Source organism: Lepisosteus platostomus, chromosome 11 (assembly GCF_059453375.1).
Source record: "Lepisosteus platostomus isolate fLepPlt1 chromosome 11, fLepPlt1.hap1, whole genome shotgun sequence".
NCBI classification, from domain to species: domain Eukaryota; kingdom Metazoa; phylum Chordata; class Actinopteri; order Semionotiformes; family Lepisosteidae; genus Lepisosteus; species Lepisosteus platostomus.
Window position 1 is genome coordinate 32,510,305 of NC_142621.1, and position 24,722 is coordinate 32,535,026.

At 50.1% G+C, this 24,722-nt stretch overlaps 2 protein-coding genes across 5 annotated transcripts; one reads left to right on the forward strand and one right to left on the reverse strand.

Moving 5' to 3' along the window:
- Positions 1-3,442: 3,442 nt before the first annotated feature.
- On the reverse strand, positions 3,443-11,822 carry prdx6 (peroxiredoxin 6). The gene is made up of 5 exons (XM_088599217.1): positions 11,647-11,822; positions 6,338-6,494; positions 4,913-5,059; positions 4,672-4,818; positions 3,443-3,827 (listed from the first exon to the last, which is right to left on the reverse strand). Exons 1-5 carry the CDS (start codon positions 11,736-11,738, stop codon positions 3,699-3,701), a joined length of 672 nt encoding a protein of 223 aa, XP_088455343.1. The 5' UTR covers positions 11,739-11,822; the 3' UTR covers positions 3,443-3,698.
- plpp6 (phospholipid phosphatase 6) lies at positions 10,893-24,551 on the forward strand. 4 transcript variants are annotated; one of them, XR_015925343.1, is made up of 5 exons: positions 12,586-13,481; positions 16,789-20,436; positions 23,802-23,911; positions 24,068-24,207; positions 24,440-24,551. XR_015925343.1 is itself a non-coding variant. In XM_088599216.1 (3 exons), exons 2-3 carry the CDS (start codon positions 12,989-12,991, stop codon positions 17,154-17,156), a joined length of 861 nt encoding a protein of 286 aa, XP_088455342.1. In that variant the 5' UTR covers positions 10,893-11,287; positions 12,944-12,988; the 3' UTR covers positions 17,157-23,169. The 4 variants fall into 4 exon arrangements, 2 of the variants coding, with proteins under 2 accessions (XP_088455342.1, XP_088455341.1); XM_088599216.1 differs by lacking the exons at positions 23,802-23,911; positions 24,068-24,207; positions 24,440-24,551 and adding an exon at positions 10,893-11,287 and having other exon boundaries at positions 12,944-13,481; positions 16,789-23,169; XR_015925344.1 differs by lacking the exons at positions 23,802-23,911; positions 24,068-24,207; positions 24,440-24,551 and having other exon boundaries at positions 16,789-17,314; positions 17,921-23,169.
- The last annotated feature ends 171 nt before the right edge of the window (positions 24,552-24,722 follow it).

Genomic DNA, 24,722 nt, shown 5'->3' on the forward strand with positions numbered 1-24,722 from the left:
CCTCATCTGGCCTTTACCAATCATGGCCTCCTAATAAGCCCCATCTATGAATTGACTACATTACTCTGCTCTCCTCCCCACTGATAGCTGGTGTGTGGTGAACGTTCTGGTGCACTATGGCTGCCGTCGCATCATCCAGGTGGGGCTGCACATTGGTGGTGGTGGAGGGGAGTCCCCATTACCTGTAAAGAGCTATATAAGTGTAAGGGTGATGATGCTGCTGATGATGGTTAATATTAATGTCACCTTACACGCAGAAGCCACACTGTACCTGGCTGCAGCGCCTCACTGGTGCCACTAGGGGGCGCTGTGAACTCAAGCCTGTGGAGCAGAACATCGGGTTCCCCAGGGATGAGTTAGTAACAGCCTTCACGTGCAGTCCTCCTCGCTGTCGGGCGGATCTTGGCGGCGAGTTTGAAGGCGAGAACAGATGTCCGTGGCCCTGGGCCTGCAGGGTGAGTGTCTCTGCCAGCTCTTCGCAGGAGCCGCCGCGTTTCGATTCTGGGGCCTGGCAGCCTTCTTCGCAAGGAGAAGTGAGAACGTCTGTCTTCAGCACTGAGGGAAACCCCAGCTGCGTCACGGAGCCCGGGCTCTTCCTGGAAAAGTGCTTCCATTACGGCAGGGAGGCTAGTTCCTGTTTGTGCGCGTGCTCGATTCAGCAATCATGAGCTTTTTGCTTTCCTGCTTTGCGGCTGCAGCCGATGCCCCCCTCCCCCCGCCCCTCTCTGACAGGACAGGCAGGCTCCCAGTCTCCTGAGTCGGCAGATTTTAAAGCCTGGTGCCCCCAGACCCACAGCAGTGCAGATCCCAGTTCGCTTCCACATACCAAACTACGCAGTCATCACAATTCGCTGCAGCTGAGCTCTCCCTCTTGCTCTCCCTGGGGTCTGCCTGGGGAGACAGGCATGTCCTGACACGGCTGTAGCAGAGTCCCACACACAGGAACGGTCGCACACGAGAGATCATTCAGCCCAGTATAGCCAAGCACCAGCAGCCATGTCACCCTGCAACTCACAACTGATAACCCGCTGCAGCCCATCAGTGTGGGCTTGGCCTGTACCTGAATGGGAGGCCTTCTGGGAAAGCTAAGGTTGCTGCTGGAAGAGGTGGCAGTGGGACCAGTAGGGGTCTGTGTGGGTCCTAATGCCCCAGAATAGTGACGGGGGACACTACATTGTAAAAAGGCGCCGTCCTTCGGATGAGATGTAAAACCGAAGTCCTGACTCTCTGTGGTCATTAAAACTCCCAGGGCGTTTCTCGAAAAGAACCCCGATGTCCTGGCCAGTTTTCCCATTACCGATCATATGATAGCTAGTGTGTGGTGAGTATACTGGTGCACTATGGCTGCCGTCGCATCAGGTGGGGCTGCAAATTGTTGGTGGGGGAGGGGTGTCTTCATTCCCTGTAAATCGCTTTGAGTGGAGTGTCCAGAAAAGCGCTATATAAGTATAAGCAATTATTATTATTATTATTATTAACTGTTGGTTGGATCTTGGAATGTGGTGGGGTTGCCTGTTCCATCCTCCCACAACTCTGTGTGTAAAGAAGTGCTACCTATTCTCAGCTTTAAATGCACTTCCATCTGTGTCCTTAGGTTTGTGTCACACTGCCCATTCCAAAGAAGCCCGCTAGGCTGACAGTCGCTATCTTTGATGATTTTTGAGCACTTGCATTAGGTTCCCTCGCACTCGTCTCTTGATAAAACTGAGAAGGTTCAGTTCCGTCAGCCTGTCATGCGGTGAAGGACTCCACAGCAGGAACACACAACCGCATGTTTCTGCTGGTATGGAGTGGATTAATACACAAAAACAAAGTGCTTAAAAAAATCAACAGGCACACAGGGCTCTTTTCCTAACAATAAACAGACCCCCAGGATGAAACAATTACATTATCCATGTCTTCCGGGCTCAGGCTGGCAAGCATGAGGAATCCAGAGCGCTCTGGAGAGTCGGCTCCCTGTGCTGGCTCCGGCTCTGGCAGGGAGAGCCAGGGATTTAGCCGATCCTGCTGTTAGGCTCAAGCCTTGGCCAAGTGATGTTTATTATTGTTGTTATTCCCGGAAAGCCCTGCATTTGCTCTCCAAAGAGTGATGTCATTCACACATCCCATAATAATCCCGCTGCTCCAGCTCTTCCTGCATGAGCTCTCCCTCCTGGACGGCAGCACAGCGCCCTCTGCTGGACCAGGGAAGTGCTTTCAGAAGTGCAAACTAGTTAACAGGATATCCTAGTCTGGGCCGTTTCCTTCCAGGTCCTCAAACCCCAGTAAAAATGATTGATGTAGGTGGCTAAACAGCACCCTTCCTCCCCTGACTCCGAGATGACATTGCTTTCACTTGTCAGGCTTTAGAAGAGAAACTACTGACTTTTTTACATTGTTCTGCTTATTGAGAAATTAGTGTCCGATTCCCCGAGTGCTATTCAGAGCTGTCTTTCAGTAATAATTATTGCTTACACTTACATAGCACTTTTCTGGACACTCCACTCAAAGTGCTTTACAGGTAATGGGGACTCCCCTCCACCACCACCAGTGTGCAGCCTCCTGTAGAAGTAACACCTGAGTCTCCCCTGGAGTGACCAAGGGCTCTGCAACAGCACAGACACTGCCCACCACTCATCACTTAGGCCGAAAGTGGGGGATGGGACCCCAGGAAACCGTGCACGGCTTTGGCAGCAGATGAATCAACCATGAATACTTTTATTACGAGCGCAGGGGGTCCCTGCTTAACATCTCCAAATATTATGGTCCCCATTAAGGACGTTAAGTGGGGAACCCCTGCTCTACACTTGTCTCCAACACATCTGAAAGATTACAATGGGAGATTTTTTTTTGTTACTGGTGTTTTTTTATTAGATTATTAACATTCCAGGCTTGAAAAAGACTTTTTCACAGGGGCCCCCTTGTGACTCAGCTTGTAAAGGCATTCCTCCGAGGGCAAGCTAAGATCTATGAGCACGGGTTCGAGGCTGACTGCGGCCAGGATCCCCCAGGCAGTGGCACAGTGCCACTGGTGGCAGGGTGGGAGGGAAGAGACCCCTGGGGCCTCCCGGGTGCCAGCAGGCTTGTCATGCTGGCAGTGAGGGATGAACCTCCCCTCCAATCAGAGCTGATCCTCTGGTTGTGCTGCCTCTCACTGTGCTGCCTGCGACATGCTAAAAGATGATTGGCTCAAAGGTGGGTGAGTGGGAGGAGTCTTCTCCACTTCCTCTTTCTCCCCATGTGAGGCCACATAAAAAAAAAAAACACAGTGAGCTATTCCCAGGCCGCTGGGTAAACAAACTGGCAAAGATGACTGGCCGTTCCACGTGGAAACAAAGATGCCTTGACTGATAGGCAACAGTGCTATTTTATAAAAGAACACGGGTTTGAGCAAAGGTTTGAACCAAGGGAAGAGAGCAGTCAGCTCTACTGATGCACACACACCAAACAAAACAACTGCAGCTAAGTGCCTTCCTGTGTTTTATTGCAGCTGTGTAACGCTGTTAGTGCAGGACTTTGTCCAGGACTGGGAGGCCCTGGTCTCACAGTGTTCAATACTTCAACATGGGAAGAGGGAGACAGGGAAAAAAGTTACACAAGGACAGGGAAGATGAAGGTCACATGGAGAAGGGAGGTGGAAAAGACCGGCACTTTTCCAGAGGGTAGTTGTGTTTCTCTCTCTCTCGCGGTTTCTGGGCATAGGGCTCTCTGCTGCCCCCTCATGGCTGGGGCGTGTAGCGCAGGTACTTCTTCCCAGAGGGCAGGTCTTTGGTGAAGACCCCAGCAGGGAAGAGGGTGGCTGCCTCGGCCTCAGGGATGTTGGGCAGAACCATGACACACTCGCCAGGCTGTGGGACCGAGAGGGAGCCAGAGGTGAGGAAGAGGAGGGGCGAGGGAGTGGGAGAGAGCGGTGTAGCTGCCGACGCGTCGTTTCAAGTTTCACACCCACATTTAATGTTTTCTAAATAGAGTGAATGTTCACAGCGTCTCAGTCTAACATTCTGTAAGACCGGCGATCCTACCTGTAACAGCCAGTTGATCTATTGCTGTATTTAAAATGATCTAATTAACCTTCATTTGGTAACTTTATATCTCTTCTCCTAACTGGTCATGGTGTCTAGCACCTACTCAGAGGCTGGAGGTTTGGCCTGTAGCAGGATATGACTCGGGACCTAGAAGCTAGAACAGAACAGCCCTGGAAGCCGCGGTTGTCCACCATGTGGACATGTTTTATCAAGGGCACAGGCAGCAGAAGACTGGGGAGGGACAAAGGCTCGCCTGGGGACTGAACCTCTAGTCTAGTCCACATGTCGCTGGCTTCTGTGCTTTATCCACTGGGGAGGAGGAGGTAACCTCGACTCATGTGCTCCACAAGCCTGTGGGATCTGATCTGGGCTGCGCTTTCAGGCACCGACGCTGTGGTGTGGCTCAGGAGCAGGGCTGGATGGCTGGAGCCCCAGAGCCCTGGGGCGTGCCGGGGGAGAGAAACAACGCAGCACAACAGCGCAAGACTGAGGCCTGTCCTCGTGCACCTCTGCAGGGGTCATAGTGGTGAGAGGAGTCCCAGCTGCCACAATCTAGACTGGGGAGGCTGTAAAAGAGAGCTGAAAATTCTGCTGCTGGGGGCTGCGAGAACCGGTGTTGTCCTGGTCCTCCTGTCTCGTCAGCAGGGGGTTCTGGGACTGCACTGACCTTCCAGTCGACGGGTGTGGCCACGCGTTTCTGCGCCGTGAGCTGCAGCGAGTCGATCACGCGCAGGATCTCGTCGAAGTTGCGGCCTGTGGTAGCAGGGTAGAGGACGGACAGCTTCATCTTCTTATCGGGGCCGATCACGAACACCTGGAGGGGCAGGCGGACACACGGAGAGGCACGTGAGCTACGGGGCACTGTGCTGCAGCCTGGCGCTGTCACCACGGCGACCGGGACAACTCACGCAGCGCGCAGTCAGGGGCATGCCGTCCTTGTCCCTCTCGTCGGGGTCCAGCATGCCGAGCTGCACCGCCAGCTCCCGCTTCGCGTCCGCGATGATGGGGAAAGGCAACTTGGACCCGGGCTGCTCCGTGTTGTAGGCAACAATGTCCTGAGCAAGCGGGAGGGAGGGAGTGAGGGAGTGAGCACCGCGCAGTGACCGAGCGAGAAACCAGTCCGGCCCCTGTACAAGCCTGATTGAAATTGTGCTGCCCTGAAGATGCCGAAGGAAAGACACCCTAGGACTGCCCTGGCCAGCGCCCAGCACACAAGCCCTCAAGAGTGCAACAACCAAACCCACCACTAGGTGGGGCACGTGCACTAGCTTTCCCACTATTTGTCCTAAATGTCACTTACAGGCACAAATCCCCCAACAATTCCATCTTGTGCATGGGTTGTAAAAGTTTGTATTGCTGTGCTTAATGTTAAAGAGTGGGCTAATACTTCTGACTACTATAAAAATATATAGTTTATAAAGTGGAGGCATCTACATGATGTCTACAAGACGGTCTGAAATACTCAAACCTTACATCTTTGTATTTGTGATGTAGTCTCATTGGCAATGGTCTTGATGCGAGTTTTAGCAACATTCTCCTTTTTAATACATTTTTAAAGTTAGGCTGTGCAACATGTGTCCAATTTGCATAAACTGATCAGATTTGCCACTTTCAGCTCAGGAACAGGACTGTTCCCCCCACTAAAGCCTGTGGAGCACATTACACTCTGATGACAACAAAGTGACTGACTCCAGCCCGATGTATTCAAAGAGCTTCGCTGGCGTGACAGACCAGTTACAGCACTGACGCAGCAGAAGAGAGAACGGCCACGGTAACAGACGATACTGTCAAGCCCAAGAGACACGCCACAGGAGAGCCAGATACACCGCACTGCAGGAGTGTCCAGCCCTGGTCTGGACCAGTCCAGTTAGTCTCAGTGGTCAGCTGTTGTTAAAGATGGTCAACACCTGTAAGCTACTGATGAATCTCAAGTGATCTGCTCCACTAAGAGAACTCTGGTCCTCGAGGGCTGAAGAGTACTTAAGACTTAATCTTCACACTGTCATGAAAATAACTTAACAAATCGCCCATTTACTTGATCATAGAAGAACTGCAGTCCGTTTCTTTAGAAACTGGCGAGTCCATGGTGACTTTCAAACCCTGTTGGGTCAGGGCTCTCCAGGACCCCAAACAGTACTGCGAGTCTGACTCTCTCCGTTTCTTGGTCTTGAAGATACAGCATTACCTGTTACAGTGGCCATTCTCTGTTGGCGTGATCTGATCTGTCATGTCCACTGAATTCAGTTATGCACTGCTGTATTGGCTGTGTTGGCTTTTGTATGCAACTCTTCCCCCCCAGGTCTTCATGTTAAAAGCTCTGCTTGACAGCGCACCTTGCTCCAGCCCAGGTGATCCTCCACGCTGTCGATGGAGAGGGCGATCATCTTGACATTGCGCTTGGCGAACTCCTCGCTCAGCTTGGCCGCGCGGCCCAGCTCCGTGGTGCACACTGGGGTGTAGTCCCGAGGGTGAGAGAACAGGATTCCCCACCTGCGGGACAGGCGGGACTGAGGACCGCAGTGACGGCGCACCGGAGGTAGGTGCTCACAGGGAAAAGGTCAGATCGGACAGAGATGGTGAAGTTAGAGACCGACAGGAGGGAACGGACGGGGAGAGCTCTTCCCACCGCAGAGGGGAAATTACAGGAGAGGACCGTGTCACCGCTGGGCTCCACAACAGCATCCGCACAGCTACCAGCAAGACAGTGGAGAAGGAGAGGGCAGTGAACCCGAGACAGAGAGAGTGCAGATCAACAGTACAGCCCGGCTGTACAGAGCTCAGTGTCTCGGGACTGCTTATCAGCACAGACTCAGCCCTTCGTACACAACAGGCTTATTCATGCTTCCACAGCGGTTGGCAAGATACACGCCCCAGAGACACAACTACGCGATGATACACAGATTCGCACAGCATGGCTGCCCGATCTGAACAAGGCTAAATTTGGTTTTATCATGCACACCCACACTTAACGTGACATTATTGCCTACAGATATAAACATTTGCCAGGCCCTGTATCTTGGTGACCTTGTTGCTGCAGAAGCCCTGATGTGGGCATACATGTATACATTTCTCTGTAGCCATGTGTAGACGGGGAGGTGTTGTCTTGGAGATGGAAACCCCCGAGGACTATCGCCATCCCACAATTCCCCTTCGAATTCACTCACGTCACGAGTAAAGCACAGCGTCAGCTCAGCGGCTTACGATTCTGGTCCTGCGGGACCCCTGTGGCCCCAGATCTTTGATGCACCTGGACCCTTCGCCCTCAGTGCCCCCTGGTGACCTGGAACTGATCGGCCTGCTTGGGGAGACTTTTTCTTGCAGCGAGGCCTTGGTTTGAAAGCCAGCCTTGCTGAAGTACAGGGTTTCCAGCAGCATCAGCACACAGGACTGCAGGCAGCCTCTCCCCAACTGGCTGATAGGACCTCGCTCCCTTAATATACAAAGAGCCCTTAGCTGTGTGACCAGTTTCGGATGAACACCGTATCCTGCACTGTTCTTTCTTCTGCTGAAGTCCACCTGGGCAGATCTGAGCTCGCACAGCTCAGCCACTCTCGCGCTCGAACCGTGTTCACACTCCTGCAGGACCGCAGCCCTGGCACCCTCGGGTCCCAGCGTGGCAAAGAAGCTGGCGGCCTCAGACTGAGCTTCCCTAGGGCCAAACGGGCCTTTCCAAGGACATGAGAAGTAAAGGAACTGGCCAGAACAATCACACAAACCCGGCCTGATTCGGACTGCAAGCAAGCGTTTACTGGAATTCGGACTGCAAGCAACGTTCAAAAGCCAGATGACTCAACCGACCGCGCACACCGAGGGGGAAAAAAGGCAGCACAGATTTGGATCTTTGGGCTCTCCTCCGCCCCCGCAGGCCTGTCGGTCAGAGAGACCGAGACGCAGCTCACAGAGGGAGTCCTGCCCTGCGGCCCCTCCCCCCTCTGGTCTGTCCAGGAACCAGCAGACCAGTCCCATGACATCAGGCGCAGGGCCTTCTCTGCTTTAGCGTTCCCTCTCCACATAACGAAAGCCAGGCAAGAGCCACACCAGTGACACGGTTTTCAACAGCATGAGAGAATGAGGTCACTGAGAGAGGAGTGCTGATGAGGCAAAGGCTGGAGGAGAGGTGCTGACTGCTTGGCGATGGAGGCGTGGGACCTAGAATGTCTCACGTACGCACACAGCCCACAAAGGACACAGAGGTCACAGTCTGTACTACATACTGCTCTCCTGCTAGCTGAACTCCAGCCTCCCCCCGTTTGAACTTGCATCGTGTCAGACCTGTACTTCAGCATGGACTTTGGAAACGGCGCCCGCTGTGAATAAAATCTCCCTTAGATCAATCCCACGAACTTCCGCTCTGCACCACGCTCAGATTTCGATTAAATGGGAACAGAACCTTGTGAAATAAACGTTACATGTGATGGGACATTTTCAGAGCAATCAGATATTGTGGGTGGTGGGTATTCAAGCGCTCGCAGGTCTGAGAGTTGGTTAATGGACAGGCAACAGAGAGCACAGGGAAGGGGTGAACCACCTCAAACTGGGGTGACACGATTAGTGAAGTTCCACAGGGACCTGTATCAGAACCTCTTTGTACTTTTTAATCGATGTTATAATGTTTATATCACTGTAACACTTAGTAGAATAGTCAGGTTTGCGGATAATGCAAAATAGGTAGATTATCAAACACTTAAACTTGAAAAACATATCCAAAGATGTATATAATCCTAGACTGGGGATATGCAGATAATGTTCAGTGTAGACCAGTGCAGAGCATTACATGCAGGTAGGAAAAACTATACAAACAGGAAACACCGAGGCTACTTCTGAGAAAAACGTAAGAGTTTACGTGGGCCATTTCTATATTCTAGGTACATTGGGGAAGCAATTTTACTAGTGACACTAGTCAGACCTCATTTTGGGTCATGTGTAAAGTTTTGGTGATCACATTCCAAAAAAAAGATATTCCTGCTCTGGAATTATTCCAGAGACGAGCAGGGATCTCCAGTCCTGCTCCTGGGGGGACCTGCAGGGTTCATAACACCCTGAGCCAGTTCAACGGGCTTCTCGCAGTTAGATGGGCCCAGTCTGTGGTGTTCGAACAACTCCGCTCTCCCAGCTGCACGGTTCTTAAGAAGAACCTTGTGAAACCTGCGCTGACTCAGTGAAACTCGGCTGTACTAGTCTATACTAGGGTTAGAGCACAAAACCACAAAGCTGCATCCACAGCTAATTGCGTAGAGTATAGCGCCAAAACACCGCCAGGACAAAGAGCGCCTTCGGATCGGATTCGGAACTTTAAGAGCTGCCCTGTCAGTCCGCGTCTCTGAACATTTATTTAAATGAGTGTCTAAAAATTCCCAGTGAAGATAAAAGCATTCTTTCATTACAATTCCGAGCAGAGAGAGGCCCTAAGGAGCAATGTCTCAAGAGATCTTTCACCATGCTTGAAACGGACTTTCCTCACTACCTCCGCTCACGTCTCGGCGAGAATTTATCCTCGGCTCAAATCAGACACCCCTGAAACAAACCAGTTTAGGCACTGCCGCCCCTTTCAGGTTAATCGCTGCGTGTGAAACCACAGCTTGCCGGCACAGCCGAGAGATGGTAATCTGTGAGCCATGTGTGCACTGAATTTGCATGAGTGCTGCCAAAGTCCTGAGCCGCTGTTCTGCTGACTGCGGCGTCTGCACACGTCCCGAGAGACCGGGCCAGGCCTGCTCTCGCCCAGCCAACAGCTGCTGGGCGATGCTGACGGTCTTTTCGATTGGCTGTCAAAGCAGAGGTGCAAACGGCACCTCACTCTTTGTGCACTTCCTCTCTCCTACGTACAGTACAGTGTAAATACTTGCCGCCTGCCCACGGCTCTGTGCTCACCTTTCCTAGCTCCCCTCCCTCCTCCCCAGCTGCACCCTTGTAGCTGCCTCCCTAGCTCATTCCTTGGAGCTGAGGGCTGTGTGACAGCGCTGATCTCCAGCCAGTTGTACTGAATACACTGTCCCTTTTATATTCCTTGGCTCATTTCGTCCTTGGTAGAATCTGGCCAGCTCTTCGCTGAGCTGTTTGCTGATGAAACTGAATGCTGCTTTCACTCGCAGGGCACCATGTAAAAAAAAATCTAACATCCAGGTCCATCATACCCAAGCGCAGCTTGGACAACAGCTGCCTCACTAACACACACACGTCTGCTCTCAGAGCTGCACAGGCCTCAGCCTCACCGGAGCACAAGGAGGAAATGTGTGCACCCAGGTGCGTGGAGACAGAAACTTGGGGTCCTCTCTCTCCCCCTTTTCCTAGCGAGATCTCCGTCTCCAGAGAGAGTTCCTCGGAGCGCCGTGGACAGCGGCTCCTCTTGGTTGTGACGTGGGAACACCGCAAGCACGGTCAGAGGTGAGGGGCGGCCAGCCCCAACTGGGACGTGCTCTCCGAGCCCCGCCGTGTGGCTTGTGGTCACACGCACACCCCGGTCGAGGGGGAGACCACCGCTCAGAGCGACAACTGGGTCAGAGGAAGAGCCGCCCCCCCGGGCCCTGACCGTGAGGGGATCATGGCCACCAGCCTTGGCGGAGCCACAGACATTCGTCCACCAGGGACCGTCTCCAAACTGGCGCCCAACAATTCCGGCAGGACCAGCGCAGGAGTGTCCAGAAGAGGAGCAGTATGGCGCGGGTTAGTTTCGATCACACGCCTGCAGGTTTGCCTGGCCTGGCCTGGCCTGAGCTGGCGGGGCACTCTGGAAGCTTCTAGAACAGGGGTTCCTCATTCTGACCCTGGAGAACACACACACACCGCTGTTGTTCATTCCAGCCCAGCTTCGTGACCTCACTGAACTCTCCACTGAACCAGCAGCCCCCCGGGAAACTCGTTTTTCATTACGGGCGGACAATTCTGCAACGTCTCCCCCAGCGAATAATGAGGGCTAGTAGGTGTATCGTTAATACAACGTTAAACAACAGAACTCTGCGTGCCTGTCGCGGTAGTTATTTTAACATAACACGACGCGTTAGGGAACCGGGTCTTAATTTTCTATTTTACACAGAATTTAAAAAGGCCATTTTCAGTTCGTCGTGCCACATAAAGCGGAAGAAATTCTTAGAAACGGGTTACGCGGACGCGTGTTTGCCGCACAAGTTACACAAGTGATGAAGACGATATTTATAAACATCATAAGAGTAGCGAGGCTTTAATAGTATGACGCTGTACAGCTGAACGACCCCACCGCCACCACGGCTTCAAAACCACCAGTGGGAGAAACGTGACCACTTCAGGGACAGATACCTCTATCAAAGGTAATAATAATAACACGGCTTCTGATGTTCGCCTTTCAAGCACCGTCCAGCCCTGGTTCACTGCAGCGCTCGGCCGATCTCGCCCGTCTCCGCTCTCGCCTGCCATGTCTGAAGCGTGGGTGCGTGTGGATTAAGGCGCCACGGTTTAGCACAGCTATTTCTCAACGCGAACAGAAATTATACGATTATCACATAATACACGAAATCAAATAACGAAGTAGAATTGAACAAAAAAAAAACAGTTATATCCAATAAATTAGCAGCCAAGCACAATATTGTGCGTAATGTACTGTATAATCTCGCCCGTTGTTCCCGATTAACACACGCTCATACGCAGGCGCAGCTAGAGAGTTACTTACGAGTCGCCCAGAAAATCGTGGAATTTAATCTTGCCGATGGTGGTTTCGGCTTCAAAGTTGGGGAACACGTCCCCCAGCAGGATGCCGGGCATGGCTGCGCTGCTACAGGGAGCGAGCTCGGTCTGCGACTGGGGCAGGAGCGCTGCGCGAGCGTGAGGGCGGCCGCACGGGCCGGGGGGAGGGCGGAACCGAGATCCTTCAGGCGCACGAGCCAGGGGCGGGGCGGGGGACTTTGCTTCTGCAAACAGAGGGGTGGCGCGGGCGGACCGTCAGCGAGGTGTGTTTTAGTGGGCGTTGCCCTGGGCAACATTGGACAGGTAGACCGCCCTGGTCCCGCTGAAAGTATTGGTCATGGTTAAATGACGATTTTTTAAAACCTTTGGAACAATTTCGAACTGACGTGTTCGGTTCAGTAGTTTAGAGATGGAAACTCCAGTATTGTGTAACTCTCAGGGCCCAAGGGTCGTTCCTGAATTTACTGAACCAGTTATATATATATAATTTCACTCGAGTGGTGTCCCAAGTCTTTACACACTCTTGGTCGAAGTGGATCACAGGCGGTTTTGCCCCAGGGTGTCTGGGCAACAGGTGTTTGTCTGATCCTGCTGATCTCTAATAATCCGCCGCCAGATTTATAATAATTATATAATTGCTTACACTTATATAGCGCTTTTCTGGACACGCCACTCAAAGCGCTTTACAGGTAATGGGGACTCCCCTCCACCACCACCATGTGCAGCATCCACCTAAATGGATGATTTAGTTTATAACAAAAGGCAGGGTGACACTTGAATATATATATTTGAATACATTTTTCTCTTGCTTGTTCGGCTTTACCCGAATCAGAAGTATATTTTTAATAGAATATTGTTTTTTAAAAAATACAATATATTGATCGCTTTCTTTGTGAGATAATGAGTTTATGTATATATTCAAATAATATGGATTACATTCAGTCTATTCACAGCGCTTTGAGCTCAGTGAAGTGGCACAGCGTCACCTGTGTGGCTGCCTGACTTTTTAAACCCAAGTATCAAATCCTGGCTGCTGTTTGAGGCACTGTGCTGCGTTTCCGCTGCCCACACTAGCAATGGTCACCGTGGCTTCACTGCTGGTACCGCCAGTCTTTAATGGGGAAGGACTGCGGCAGGTCCTATTTCCCGAAGAGCGTTGCGCTGGGAACAGTAAAGATGGCGTCGTTGTATCGTTAGGTATAGGAAGTTAAACGCTGTCACTCGTGTCCTGATGAAGTGACGGGAGGGGGAAAATTGTCATCATTGTCTTTTTCCCTCTCCAGTGGGGCTGCAACACCGGCAGACAGACCGCGAAAGAAAACAAAACCATGCCTTCGCCAAAAGCAAAAAACAACAGCGGGCGCAGCGGTAGCGTACCGGGAATCGGTAACAACGGCCGTTACGAGTTCATGTCTCTAAACCGGACCCCCTCGCCGCACCTGCTGCAGCGGCAGGGCTCGGACCCCACGTCGGCCCGCCTCAGAGCCTCCGAGAGCCCGACCCGTCGACGAGGCTCCGGCTCCTCCAACGCCTCCTCGTCTTCCGCAGCCGGGGGGCCGCCGCTGCCGGAGGAGGACTGTATGCGCCTGAACCCGTCCTTCATCGGCATCGCGCTGAGCTCCCTGCTCGCCATCGACCTGTGGCTGTCCAAGCGCCTGGGGGTGTGCGCCTGCGAGGAGTCGCCCTGGGGCAGCATGCGTCCTCTCATGAAGCTCATCGAGGTCTCCGGCCACGGCATCCCCTGGCTCGCCGGCGCAGCCTACTGCCTGTACAAGAGCGACAGCGCCGCCGGCCAGGAGGTCATGCTGAACCTGCTCCTGGGTGAGTGGGGCAGCGGCGCCCCCCCTTCTCTCGCCTCTCGCCTCTCGCTTGTGGCCTCACTCACTTGTCTCGGACCCTCGCCAGCCCTCTGCTGTCCGTCACCTTCCACCCGACCTCCTTCCTCCTGTCTCCATCCTCCCATCCTTCCATTAACCCGCCTGGCTCTGTGACTCTGTGACTCCCTGTCTCCCCCTCCCCTCCCCTCCCCTCCAGAAGTTGCCCTACCAACTGACTAGCTCGGGTTTACTGTGCAGAAGGGGTTGTAGAAGGTACCCCTGACGTGGATCCAGAATTATATGTGAGTGGGTTTATATGCTGTGCAGATCTTGCATGTATGAGATGGATAACTGGATTGGTCCTGCAACAGATGCACTCTCCTCTCTCCTAGAAATTCTGGAGAGCCAGTAGACATTTATCTGCCTGTCCACACTCCCTAGGGAAGGTACAGTCTGATTTCTAGGGATTTCACTTTAGGATTTGCAAATAGTGTAGCCTAATCAACCCTTCAAATATTCTGGGAAATGCCTTTCTCAAGCACAGTTGTCTCCAGCACTGGGTACAGTGCGGTGGTTCTGTGGCTAAGGATCTGTGCCTGTGGCTGGAAGGTTGCCGGTTCGTATCCCGTGGCTGGCAGAGGAATCCTACTCCATTGGGCTCCTGAGCAAGGCCCTTACCCCCAGCTGACCCTCACTCTGACCCCAAACTGCTCTCCCTGTCTATGTGTCTCATGGAGAGCGAGTTGGGGTATGTGAAAAGACAAATTCCTAATACAAGAAATTGTATATGGCTAATAAAGTGATCTGATCTATGTACAGGTAAGTGAAGACCAGCTGCTTTCTCTGTGCATTATACTGTCTTGTGCCTGTTGCTTATTAGGATAGGCTGTTCTGGATAAAGTGGTTAGAAAATTGATGGATTTCCAAGTGCACAAAGCATAGCTTGATGCACTTCTGGTATTCACTTATACAGCCCCCGTGTGTGAGCTTTTTCTGACGCTAATGCAATAGCTTTCACTTAACACAGCTTACTCAGCCCAGTAGGTCACAGCCCTGCTGTACCGCGATGTGCTGTGTGCTCTGAAGTTCCTGGTGATACCCCTATTTCATTTCACCACGGGTCAGCGAGCAGCCCTGCAGTGAAGGAGCAGCTGTGTCCACAATGTCCCTGATTCGAAGAAATAATGTAACATAAGGTGACAGAGCGGAGCTATTTGTCTTTATTGTCTGGCTGCAGTTAAAGGTCACGCCTCATTTTTAAAGTGTGTCTGTTTGCTGGACGTATACAGCATGATGATAAGCAGTGTTGATTCCAGCTGCTAGTCTAATTCAGGGGTAATCTGGCACTAGTCCTTGATAGCTGTGGTCATGTAGGCTTTGAAGGTCACTTTGAATTCGTTTTTAGCCAGGAGTCTGCAAGGACTTGGAGCACATTGGAGTTTTGACCAATATAGTGAGGTTTTTGGTTCAGAGATGGACACTCCTGACCTAACCGGTCCTTGAAGGCCTTATGGTGCAGGTGCTTTCACTTCCATTGAGATCTAAACCACCTGCTTCTGAAGTCACCATATTGTCCCAGCTGTCGGGAAGTTGATGATTTGCAGGTGACCCTTAAAACAAACCCACCAGGGTTGACCGCCCCAGGTTAATTTATAAGATTAAAATGGAACTCGCTGCCACTGATGCGTAGAACCTGCTCAGGCACGCTGAACAGTAAATGTGCTGCAGTACTAGAAGTGCTGAAATGCTAGCAGTCGAAATTGTATTGTAGTTGCACTTATCTATTGTGCTTTACAATAGTGCAAGTCACATCTGATGAGCAAACGAGTACACGGTGTAGAGCAGCTCAGTGAGGTATGCCAGGCAGGCCACTCCAGACCGTGACCAATAAAGCCTGGAGCTCCCAGACTCCCAGCAGGGCCAGTGGCTCCCTAGTAATACTCTCCAGGTCTGACATGACCAGGGATTTAACAAACAGGAGGGGCATCAGTACCGCCTCCCGCCAGCTCCGGTGCCCCTGCTCAGATCCCCCCCCCATACGGTCAAGAAGAAGCCCCTTGTTCGTGTTTCAGCACGGGCCTGACACGGCGATTGGCAGGAACGGAGATTGTCCTCTGCCTTTAAATTCCTGCGCGGGTGCCGGCCAGCAGCAGTCGGCCATGTGTCTCAGACAGAGCTCTCGGTTCACAAGCTGCAGCCTTGTGATTAAAGAGCAACGGTTACGATTCTGGGACGTTTCTTGGAGTTTGGGCGTTTTCCCATAGGTGATAATTTTTTTGTTGTTTTTGGACTTTGAAGTCTGCATCCAAGCCAAGTTTAGAACAGTGTGGTGTGAAGGACATTGGGATACTCCCTGTAAAGCATCATAAAGGAGAGATTGCTTCCCACATAAAATGAAGACGAAAAGCGTCAGGCAGCAAGGTACTTATTTGTTAAGACGACACTTATCCGTGCTTATACAGACACGAGCTAGGGAGAAGGAGTGTCCTGGCACTGATGTTAAATCTCAGGAGTCGATCAGAGCAGCTCTACCCAGTGTAGCTCACGGAGAACGTCTGGCTGCTTGCGAGGGGGGGCGGTCAGGAGCTGGGGAGTCTGAAATGGGGACGCAGTGGCAGGTGCACACCTAGCTGAATAAGTGGGCCACTGCACAGCGTCGGAGCTTTTATGCCCGTAAGAGATGCTGCTCTGAGCTATCAGCAGCTTGCCAAGTACCGTTTGTTTTCTGTGAAATGTATTGGTGTGTTTATGAAGGCACCAGTGTGAATGCAGTGTTTTGGACTGTAAAAAGATGTTATTTTGCACCTACCCACATGAAACTGCACATTACATCACTGGCTGGGCTTTATGATGATGATATCTATAAATCAAAGCGCTGAGCAGAGATGTTTATTTCCGTAATCATTTGGAGAGCTAGCTGCCTACACAAAGGGTTGATTCAGATCGGTGCGAAAACCCAGATGAAACATTTCGGGTGGCAGTGGCTGGATCCGATCTTTATTGAAATGCAAAACACTGCACCTGGCTCGCTGCAGGTTTCACTTCACAGGGCAAACACTGGGTGTTGCCAATAAAAACTGTTCCTGTCTTTTTAAAAGGGGAGCCCAGTGTTTGACTTGATGGTGAGCATGGTTGTGTGTGTCGTGCTTTCACGTGTCCACAGAGAAGCGTGCCGTGTGTATGTGACGAATAGACAGTGAAGTACAGCTAGTCCCAGTTAGGCTGCAGCACCTAAAGCCCGAATTGGGTCAGGCGGATGCTGGGGGGTGTGCCTGCAAGTGACTGGTCTTCTCTGTCTCTCCTCTCGGCAGCCCTGGTCCTTGACGTCATTCTGGTGGGCACGGTGAAGGCCGTGGTCCGGCGGCGCCGACCCGCGCACAACCGCATGGACATGTTCGCCACCTTCTCCGTGGACCGCTACTCCTTCCCCTCGGGCCACGCCACCCGCGCCGCCATGTGCGCCCGCTTCCTGCTGGCCCACCTGGTGCTGGCGGCGCCGCTGCGGGTCCTGGTGCTGCTGTGGGCCACGCTGGTCGGGCTTTCTCGGGTCATGCTGGGCCGGCACAACGTCACGGACGTGGCCTTCGGGTTCGGCATGGGGTACTGCCAGTACAACCTGGTGGAGGCGCTGTGGGTCTCCCCCGCTGGGCTGCAGAGCACACTGGGACTGTGGGGCTGAGCAGGAGAAGGAAGAGGGGGAGAGGGGTGGGGAAAGGGATGGGTAGAGATGGGAAACAAGAGGATGGAGAGGAAGAGGTTCAGCGCACCATGGTGGTGTCAGCGCTTGCCTCAAGTCTGAACGGAACACACCTGGTATTAAGGTTTGGTGGTGCCAAGGTGGGATTTTTACTGTGCTCATTCCAATTTTCCTGTAAATCTACATATAGTCCAGGTCTCTTAGTCAAAAGATGTGCCTGTTTTGTGTGCATGATGGAGCGGGGATATGTTTGTTGGGCTTGAGGTGATCGGACCAGGGAGTGTGTATGTACCCAGATGATGGAGAGAAGGGCTTATCCACTTGTTCGCTGGGATAACTTCATTCGGATGAGGGGGAACTGTAGTAATTCGTTCTTCGCGGTTCATCACAAGGCACACTCCAGGCCAGCTTTACTCCTCTTCATCCCAGAGCTGAGAAGAGAGAGAAATGGACATTCTTGCATCACAAGAGTAATTTGTTTCTCACTTTATCAGAAACATCCGTGATGAGCTCCAGCTGGACTGTAGCTGGCTTTGTGGTGTTTGATCAGAGCTTTAAAACCAAGCGTACCTAAATCGGAGTGAAATCAATAAACACTTAGGGCCCCTACCTACATGTTCATTCTCCCCCTGCCCCCCAGCACTACATGCTATTAGACATCTGTTTTTTTAATGGTGCTTAAAGTTGGTTGTCACATTTACAGTGTCTTTGTTTTTTATATGAAGTGGTTCTTTTTTTTTTCATAGTGAAGACAAACGATGGTTAAACTGAAACGCCAGCTTTTTACTTGTTCAAGTATTGGTAAGTCTGTTTTTTTTCCCCTTAGTCTCCTAGGGAGGTCAGTATCGTTCATGTGCGACTTTATTGCAGACTTGTATTTTGATACAACTTTTATCCATTTTAAAATCCTGTAAATGCATTTTATGTTGTAATTATAAATACAATTCCACATACTGTATGCTGTAAGGCAGGGGTCGGCAAACTACGGCCCGTGGGCCAAATGCAGCCCGCAGAACTTTTCTGAGTGGCCCGCAGCTCACTACTGTTTACTGAGCTCTGCTGCTCTCTCTCAGCACTAACGGTCAATTGCAGAACAACGCCTATTGCCTGATGCATTTTACTTTTAGCCTATCAGATGTTACCTTTAGCCTAGGTTACATACGCCTGTTGCTACAGCTGATTCTTACTGTAAATTCATTTGGATTTTTGTTGCCTGCTGCGATTGGCTCAGTAACACAAGTGATGTCTAGTGTACGCCATCTTGTTTGAAAGCAGGTGATGATTTTAAATGGTTCTAAAAGTTATAACTAACAAGAGGCTAACTGTAAGGCATTCCTGCCATGTCTGAAAAAAGAAAGATCGATGCAGAGGGTCGAAAATTCAGTGACAAGCGGTTTAGAAGACTACTTTTGTGTCCCATGGAAACAAAAGGCAATGTGTTTTATCGCTGTGATTAAAGAATACAACATAAAAAGGCGTTACGAGAAAACATCAGGCTAAGTTTTCGGAATAGACAGGAGATGACAGAGGGAAAAATCAGAACAGTTGAAAAAGTCGCTTCAGGGGCAGCAGAAACTGTTCAAGAGAAAACTCGAAGAATATGTTGCGGCTGTCCGAGCCAGTTATCAGGTATCGCAGCTTCTAGCAGCAGCTGGCAAACCCTTCACGGGCGGGGAGTTTATTAACCAGGGTATGCAAGGTCACGGAGGAGATGTGCCCAGAGAAACGCAACCTATTCCTGTAGGTGAGTTTATCGGCTAGATAGAGGATTTCACTCAGGTGGCCCAGCAAGGTTAGTAAAAAAAATGTTAGTGCCCCTTGCTCTAAAAAGTTTGCCGACCCCTGCTGTAAGGCATTAAAATGTGTCAGGTTCTGTTGGTTCCGGTTCTCATTTGTTGATCTTTTAATGCCTTGCAGTATGTAAACGTGAATAAACACAGCTATAGTAAATTAAATCAATCAGCCCACTGGCAGCTGTGGAGCTGCATCAGAGGGAATCTGCTTTCCTCAGCGTGGGTAGGTCCTACGGCCTGTTTCATCATTGGCAATCGGGCACAGAGAATTACTTGCTGTGTTGATGTGTGTAACTGCTCTTCGGCTAGGTTTTGTATTTTAAGAGGAATGTCTTTGCTTTTGAAGTATTGCTGTGATTTTACAACAGGTTCTGCAGCGATTCCTTTTCCTACCAGGGCCTTGCCAGTGAGGTGCCAATACGAATGTTTAAGTTTTGATTTTCATTTGCAAAGTGCCTTGGGATTGTCCCGAGAGATATGATCTCTTTTTTTTTTTTTTGCACTTTTTTTAAGTGGCTGTTAGTATGCTTGATCCATACTGCTCCAAAGGAAAGTAAGCATTCCAGCTGGTGAAAATCTGAAATTGTTAGCGGGATATGGCCAGGTATCGCAGGAGAGAGACAACAGCAAACAGGGCCATAACCAAGCACATTGTGCAGACAGTGCAGCCGAGATGCGCGGTTGTGCGTGGGTAGTTTTCGCGGGAACAGCTGTTGACCTTGGGAGGGTCCGCTAGTGACGTGACCCAGGCTCGAACCCGCCATCGTAGAGCTTTGGCAAGAGCCTTTCCAGCTGTTCATCTCCCTGCCACACCGCTGAAGAGTCTGAGTCTTGACAGCACGCTGGTGGTGTGGTCTGCCCGCCTCTCGCTAACATCGCTGGTGGCCTGTGGGCGCGTGGCAAGTTCCTGAAGGAGCTGTTGCACTGCCCCTCTAGCCCTGGCTTCACTCTGTCAGGTGTGCCAGCTGTGATCCGCAGCCAGAGGAATCTTGCCAGAGAGCTCAGCCTGCACCCTGAAGCTGGGAGAATCCCGCAAGTGACCCCGGCTGGAATGAGCCATGTCACAGCCAGAGAGCTCAATCTGCACCCCGTCTGAGCACTGCTGCTGGTGGAGACATCTGGGAAAACCCCTATGTTTCTTGTTATCTTAAACTTTTCAGGCCCATTAATGATGAGGCTCTTTCGATAACGGTTCAACTACTTTGCATCCCAGAGCACACGTCCTCCAGGGCTCTTTGCTCTAAACAGGTCAGTGCGTTGTAGTGTTTGTCACCAGTTTCTTCCTGCCAGGCCTGGGACAGCGGCAGTAGGGGTGCAGTCGAGGTTCAGCTGTGGAGCACCTTAACATGTACAGTACTGGTCAAGCTGAGTGTGCTCTTCCACAGAGCAGAGGAAGCTGGTGAGCAGAGCTGAGGACAGGACAAGTGGCCATCAGTGGCTTGCATGGCAGATGCAGTACAATGTGACATGTAAGATAAGGAGTGCTAATGCTATTAAATAATCTGCTTTCTTGGAAAATGACTTAACTGCATAGAGAGCTGTGTCAGGGGGTGTGAACTAGAGTGAAACCTTCCTTAATCTGAGATAAAGTAGGAGGGTTTGTGTTTAGAGACCACTTCTTCTTAGTTTCCATCCTGGAGTCTTCCGCCATCTTCTGCTGTAGGTTCTGAGCTTAATTACATTTGATGACCAAACGAATTCCTTTAGTTAGGCCCTTTTCTGCTGTTTTCTGCACAGTGGTTTCAGAATGCTCTCTTTTAGGTTTGTTGTCGCCAAGAAATGTAGCTAGCAGATGTGTTGGCTTAATGAATGTTATTCCAATGTGTAATCATGGGTGGGAACTTTGCTACACTTTGCTACACTGTTTCACTACAATTATATAAATAAATAATTCTGTATAACGAAGGTCCCATTCAGGCCAGACCAGAGCAAACGCTAACAAATACTGTAAAGTGTGACCATCTTGATGTTCTAATGTGGGTGTCAGGATCAGCCCACTGTGAATCTGCTAGAACTGCAAGGCAGCTACGTGTCCAGGAATACTTGAGTTCATTTCATAACCATGATTATTTATATACACTTGAAGTTGTGAAATGGATTGTAAAAAAAAAAACAGTGACAAAGTCCAGCTCCTCAAATCGCTTCCAGAATGAGAAAGAGTGGGCAGATCCAGCCCTCCCACAATGTGCAGTCTGATTTCTGCACAGTATGTTGTGAAAGAGCCTGATGCCTTGGAACGGTTGATTGAAGTGTTAGGTCAGCCTCATTTCAGGACTTCAGGATTTAGGAAAAGCATGCAGTCTGAGGTTCCCTGTGCTGACTTTACCATGTGCATTGTGAAGATTAGTAGTTTATATGCTACGGACAGCTAGGGAAACTGGTTTAGTAGCTGTGGTTCTTTAATGGTTTGTGAAGCATGGGTGATGTCCAAAATTGCACCCATTGTAGAACGGGGTGCCACTCGCAGTGCCCTGGTGGCCCGAGTCCGCCCTGTGTCAGACCTTCCTTACTGCGCTGCTCCACACATGTGGGCTAAGTCGACATGGGCATCCAGGACATTGCTATGAACGTGTTGCATCTTGGTGCACTCACATGTAAATATTTCCAAACAAATACTGACCTGCAATAAGTGAACAGGCACCAATTTGTAATACTGTGATAATAACTCTCGCTGTCGTTGTTAGTGCTTTCCGGGGTGGCCTGTGGGTGGATCCCTTCACATCTCATTATGGTGGTAAGAAGGCAGTGCTGTATCTCCACCAGGTAATGATGCAGGGAATAAGGTCACCTTCCCATCATCCCTTCTGTTCTGGTGGGAAACGTTGACAAAAAAGGGTCAGTGAACCACCAGCTCTTTTATTTCTCCTTTGAGAAAGGGACTGTATTAAAGTTGATGGCAGCTCTTTCAGAAGAGCCTGATGAATGGCTGGTGTCTTGTCTCCTGTTGTTGTTTTGTTTCCTTCCGGTGTTGGGGAAACCGGGACACTGACCTTGAATAACCTGCCATCTGTGCAGTTGTTCAGCCCTGGTCTTCAGTGCCTCACAGCCCAGCTTTTCCCCCGTGTGGTGTAAATCTCCTGGAATCATGTCACGGCAGGACAGCTGCTTTCACAGCTGTCGAGGGCAGGGAAGCAGTTGAGGAGGGCCCAACTGGACGATGCTCTGGAAATGATCTGGAAGTTGTGCAACGCAGAGCTTGTAACTGCACACACTGTGCAGCTGCCCTCATGGTATTATGGTCATTACTGAAAAAGACTCCTCTATATCCCTAGTGTTTTTGGTCAGGATGAACAAGGTGCTGAACGTGTCCCACTGGGCTGCTGGGAATCCGCTGTGTTGCAATCCAGGACGCCATCTGCGAAGCCTGAGATAGATCCGTGTCGAATGAGGACAGTGCAGCTAGAAAGCTGCATCGTCACCTGCAGCTGACTTGTGGTGTTTTTGTTTGAATTGTCTTGTTCCCTGATTGTGGCCAAACCACTGATTTTTACTTTTGGATATCCCATTGCCTTCTTTTTCGTAAGGGGGTGTACATTACACTGTACAGTTGATGCACCTCGGGGCGGAGTGGATCAGTGCTGCAGGTGTTGTCGTCAAGAGGCCCAAGTCGTGGAGATGGAGGTTTGCTCGGGACAGAGCTGTGCAGGGTGGCTCACAGGAGCTCAGAAACGATTGGCTGGGGAGAGTGAACACGCCGCTTCTCCTCTGCCTTGCGTGCCAGCTCACTCCAGTCACACCATCCTGGGAAAATGTCTTGAGTACAGATTGGCATTTGATTCCAACCAGCCCTGAAGAGATGGTTTAGCACGAGGAGTTTGTCTCCTGTCTCTCCAGGCGAGGCAGTGTGTTTCACCTCTTCTACTTTTTCTGTTACGTTTTGAACTGAAAGTAATGTAGACAATGGTGGATGTTAATGAAGTTCTTGATTAACTGAATGTGGACTTAGTTCTGTGTGGAGGAAATAAGACCCTGGGAGTATCCCCCATTTATAGTAAACCTGCAATACATGTGAGTTCACCAGCTATAAAAACATAAGCCTACTGTATACTTGTCTGTGTAACTTATTTGCAGCATTTATATGTGTGAAAAAAGATGTGTGAAATTTGTTGTATAAAATGAATATTAATTTTTTTGTTACATCCCAAAGAGACCATATTGTGATTCTTACATATTTTTTAAATAAACAGTGTGTGAAGTTGAAACGGGGTGCTTGTGTGGTATTATTGTAGCTGAGCAGACGGCAGCAAACTCCTGTTATGAAGGCACAGGCTACTGAATGGATGTTATACAACCTGCTGCTGCTTGTGCCCTTTGAGGTGTTATTTCTAAGAAGCCTAAAGAAAAATTTAAAAGAAAAATTATTTAATTCAATGTACAAACTAAGGTCCTGGTTACAGTTCACAAGTTTGAACTATATTTCTGATGTGCAGTGTTGGCTGGTTAGTTGTGATGCTATGTACATGTATTGATAAATACAGATATGTTAGTGGGAATCTGACTTGTTCATTCCAGGTGATTTTACTCTGTAAGGACGATCCCGTTCCTGGTGACTTATTGCCATTCCACAAGCATGAAAGAGGCAATTGCTAATTAGTCTGTTCCCACTTGCTGTGTTAGACACTGTCTGTTGGTCACTGTTTGCTGAATAACAGCTTTTTACAGGGATTCACTTATAAACTCTTTAAATGGTTTAAACAATAACTATACCTTATACTGTAGTTCTTTTCACATGCATTTCAACGACCGGTCACATGCTGAATAATGCATTGGTGAGCACACTTGCTTTCACACTTGAGAAGATGTTTTTTCAAAGTCTGGTCCGTGTGTGTTTCAGGCTGGGTAGACGTGTTCGGAGAAACCATTATGAGAAGTTAGGTCTTCATGCTGTCAGAAAGTGATAATCGCCAAGTACAGGATGCCACTTCCTCTGTTTGAGGTTTGACAGTACTGTGCCCATACAGATTACCATCATCTGCAAATGTAAAACCACTTTCAGCGTCGGAAAGAAAAAAACATTTTAGCAGTTTCAAATTCTTGCTCAAGGAGGCCTTCAGTTTGGTTATTGATTTCCGTTATTCTCCTATATATTCCCACAAACAGGCACTCTGAAAGCTCCCTTCTGCTGAGCATTCCCTTTTTATCCCGACTTCCTGCTCACACTGCAGGATGAGGACTGGACCGGCTCTCATCCCTCCCTTCCCATCACTCTGCTCGCCTCATCCCAACCCTCTCCTTCTGCTGTAAGCTTATATCCTCTTCACCCACCCAAAACAGGGGGACATCATTCGGCCCTTATAGCCTCCTACCCTGGTAATTGGTAATTAATTGATCCAAGGATTTCACCCTAGCTTCTTCCCAGAAAAGCCTGCATATCACCTTAAGCAACATGAATGAGTAAGTTGTTCCACACTCCCACAACCCTTTGTGTAAAGAAGTGCTTTCTGTTCCACACTTTATCTCCTTGTCCTCCAGTTCATATTTCCCTGTTCATCCTGAAGAAATCTCCTGGATTCGGTGCTTTTGGATCGGGGACCCATGTGATCTTCTCTGCTTCACAGGATTTGAAAGGTTCTCACAAACTCTTGTACACCAGACTGCAAGCATATTTGTGTAAAGTAGTTTTTTTTTTAAACTTAATTCTGTTAGGAGTGACTCTAAACTGATTTTGTATTACTGCTTCGAATGTTTCTGTTTATTTTCTGCTAATATTTTTCAGTGACTTGTTGTTTATGGTCTGTGAAAGAACCTTGTGGGT

Excerpts from the sequence above, each read along its gene's own strand:
- plpp6 (XM_088599216.1), top strand. The coding sequence starts at position 12,989 with ATGCCTTCGCCAAAAGCAAAAAACAACAGCGGGCGCAGCGGTAGCGTA. Across the intron at positions 13,482-16,788 it reads CATGCTGAACCTGCTCCTGG|CCCTGGTCCTTGACGTCATT; the intron begins GTGAGTGGGGCA and ends TCCTCTCGGCAG.
- prdx6 (XM_088599217.1), bottom strand. The coding sequence starts at position 11,738 with ATGCCCGGCATCCTGCTGGGGGACGTGTTCCCCAACTTTGAAGCCGAA. Across the intron at positions 6,495-11,646 it reads CACGATTTTCTGGGCGACTC|GTGGGGAATCCTGTTCTCTC; the intron begins GTAAGTAACTCT and ends CCTGTCCCGCAG. Across the intron at positions 4,819-4,912 it reads TGCCCCTGACTGCGCGCTGC|GTGTTCGTGATCGGCCCCGA; the intron begins GTGAGTTGTCCC and ends CTGCCCCTCCAG.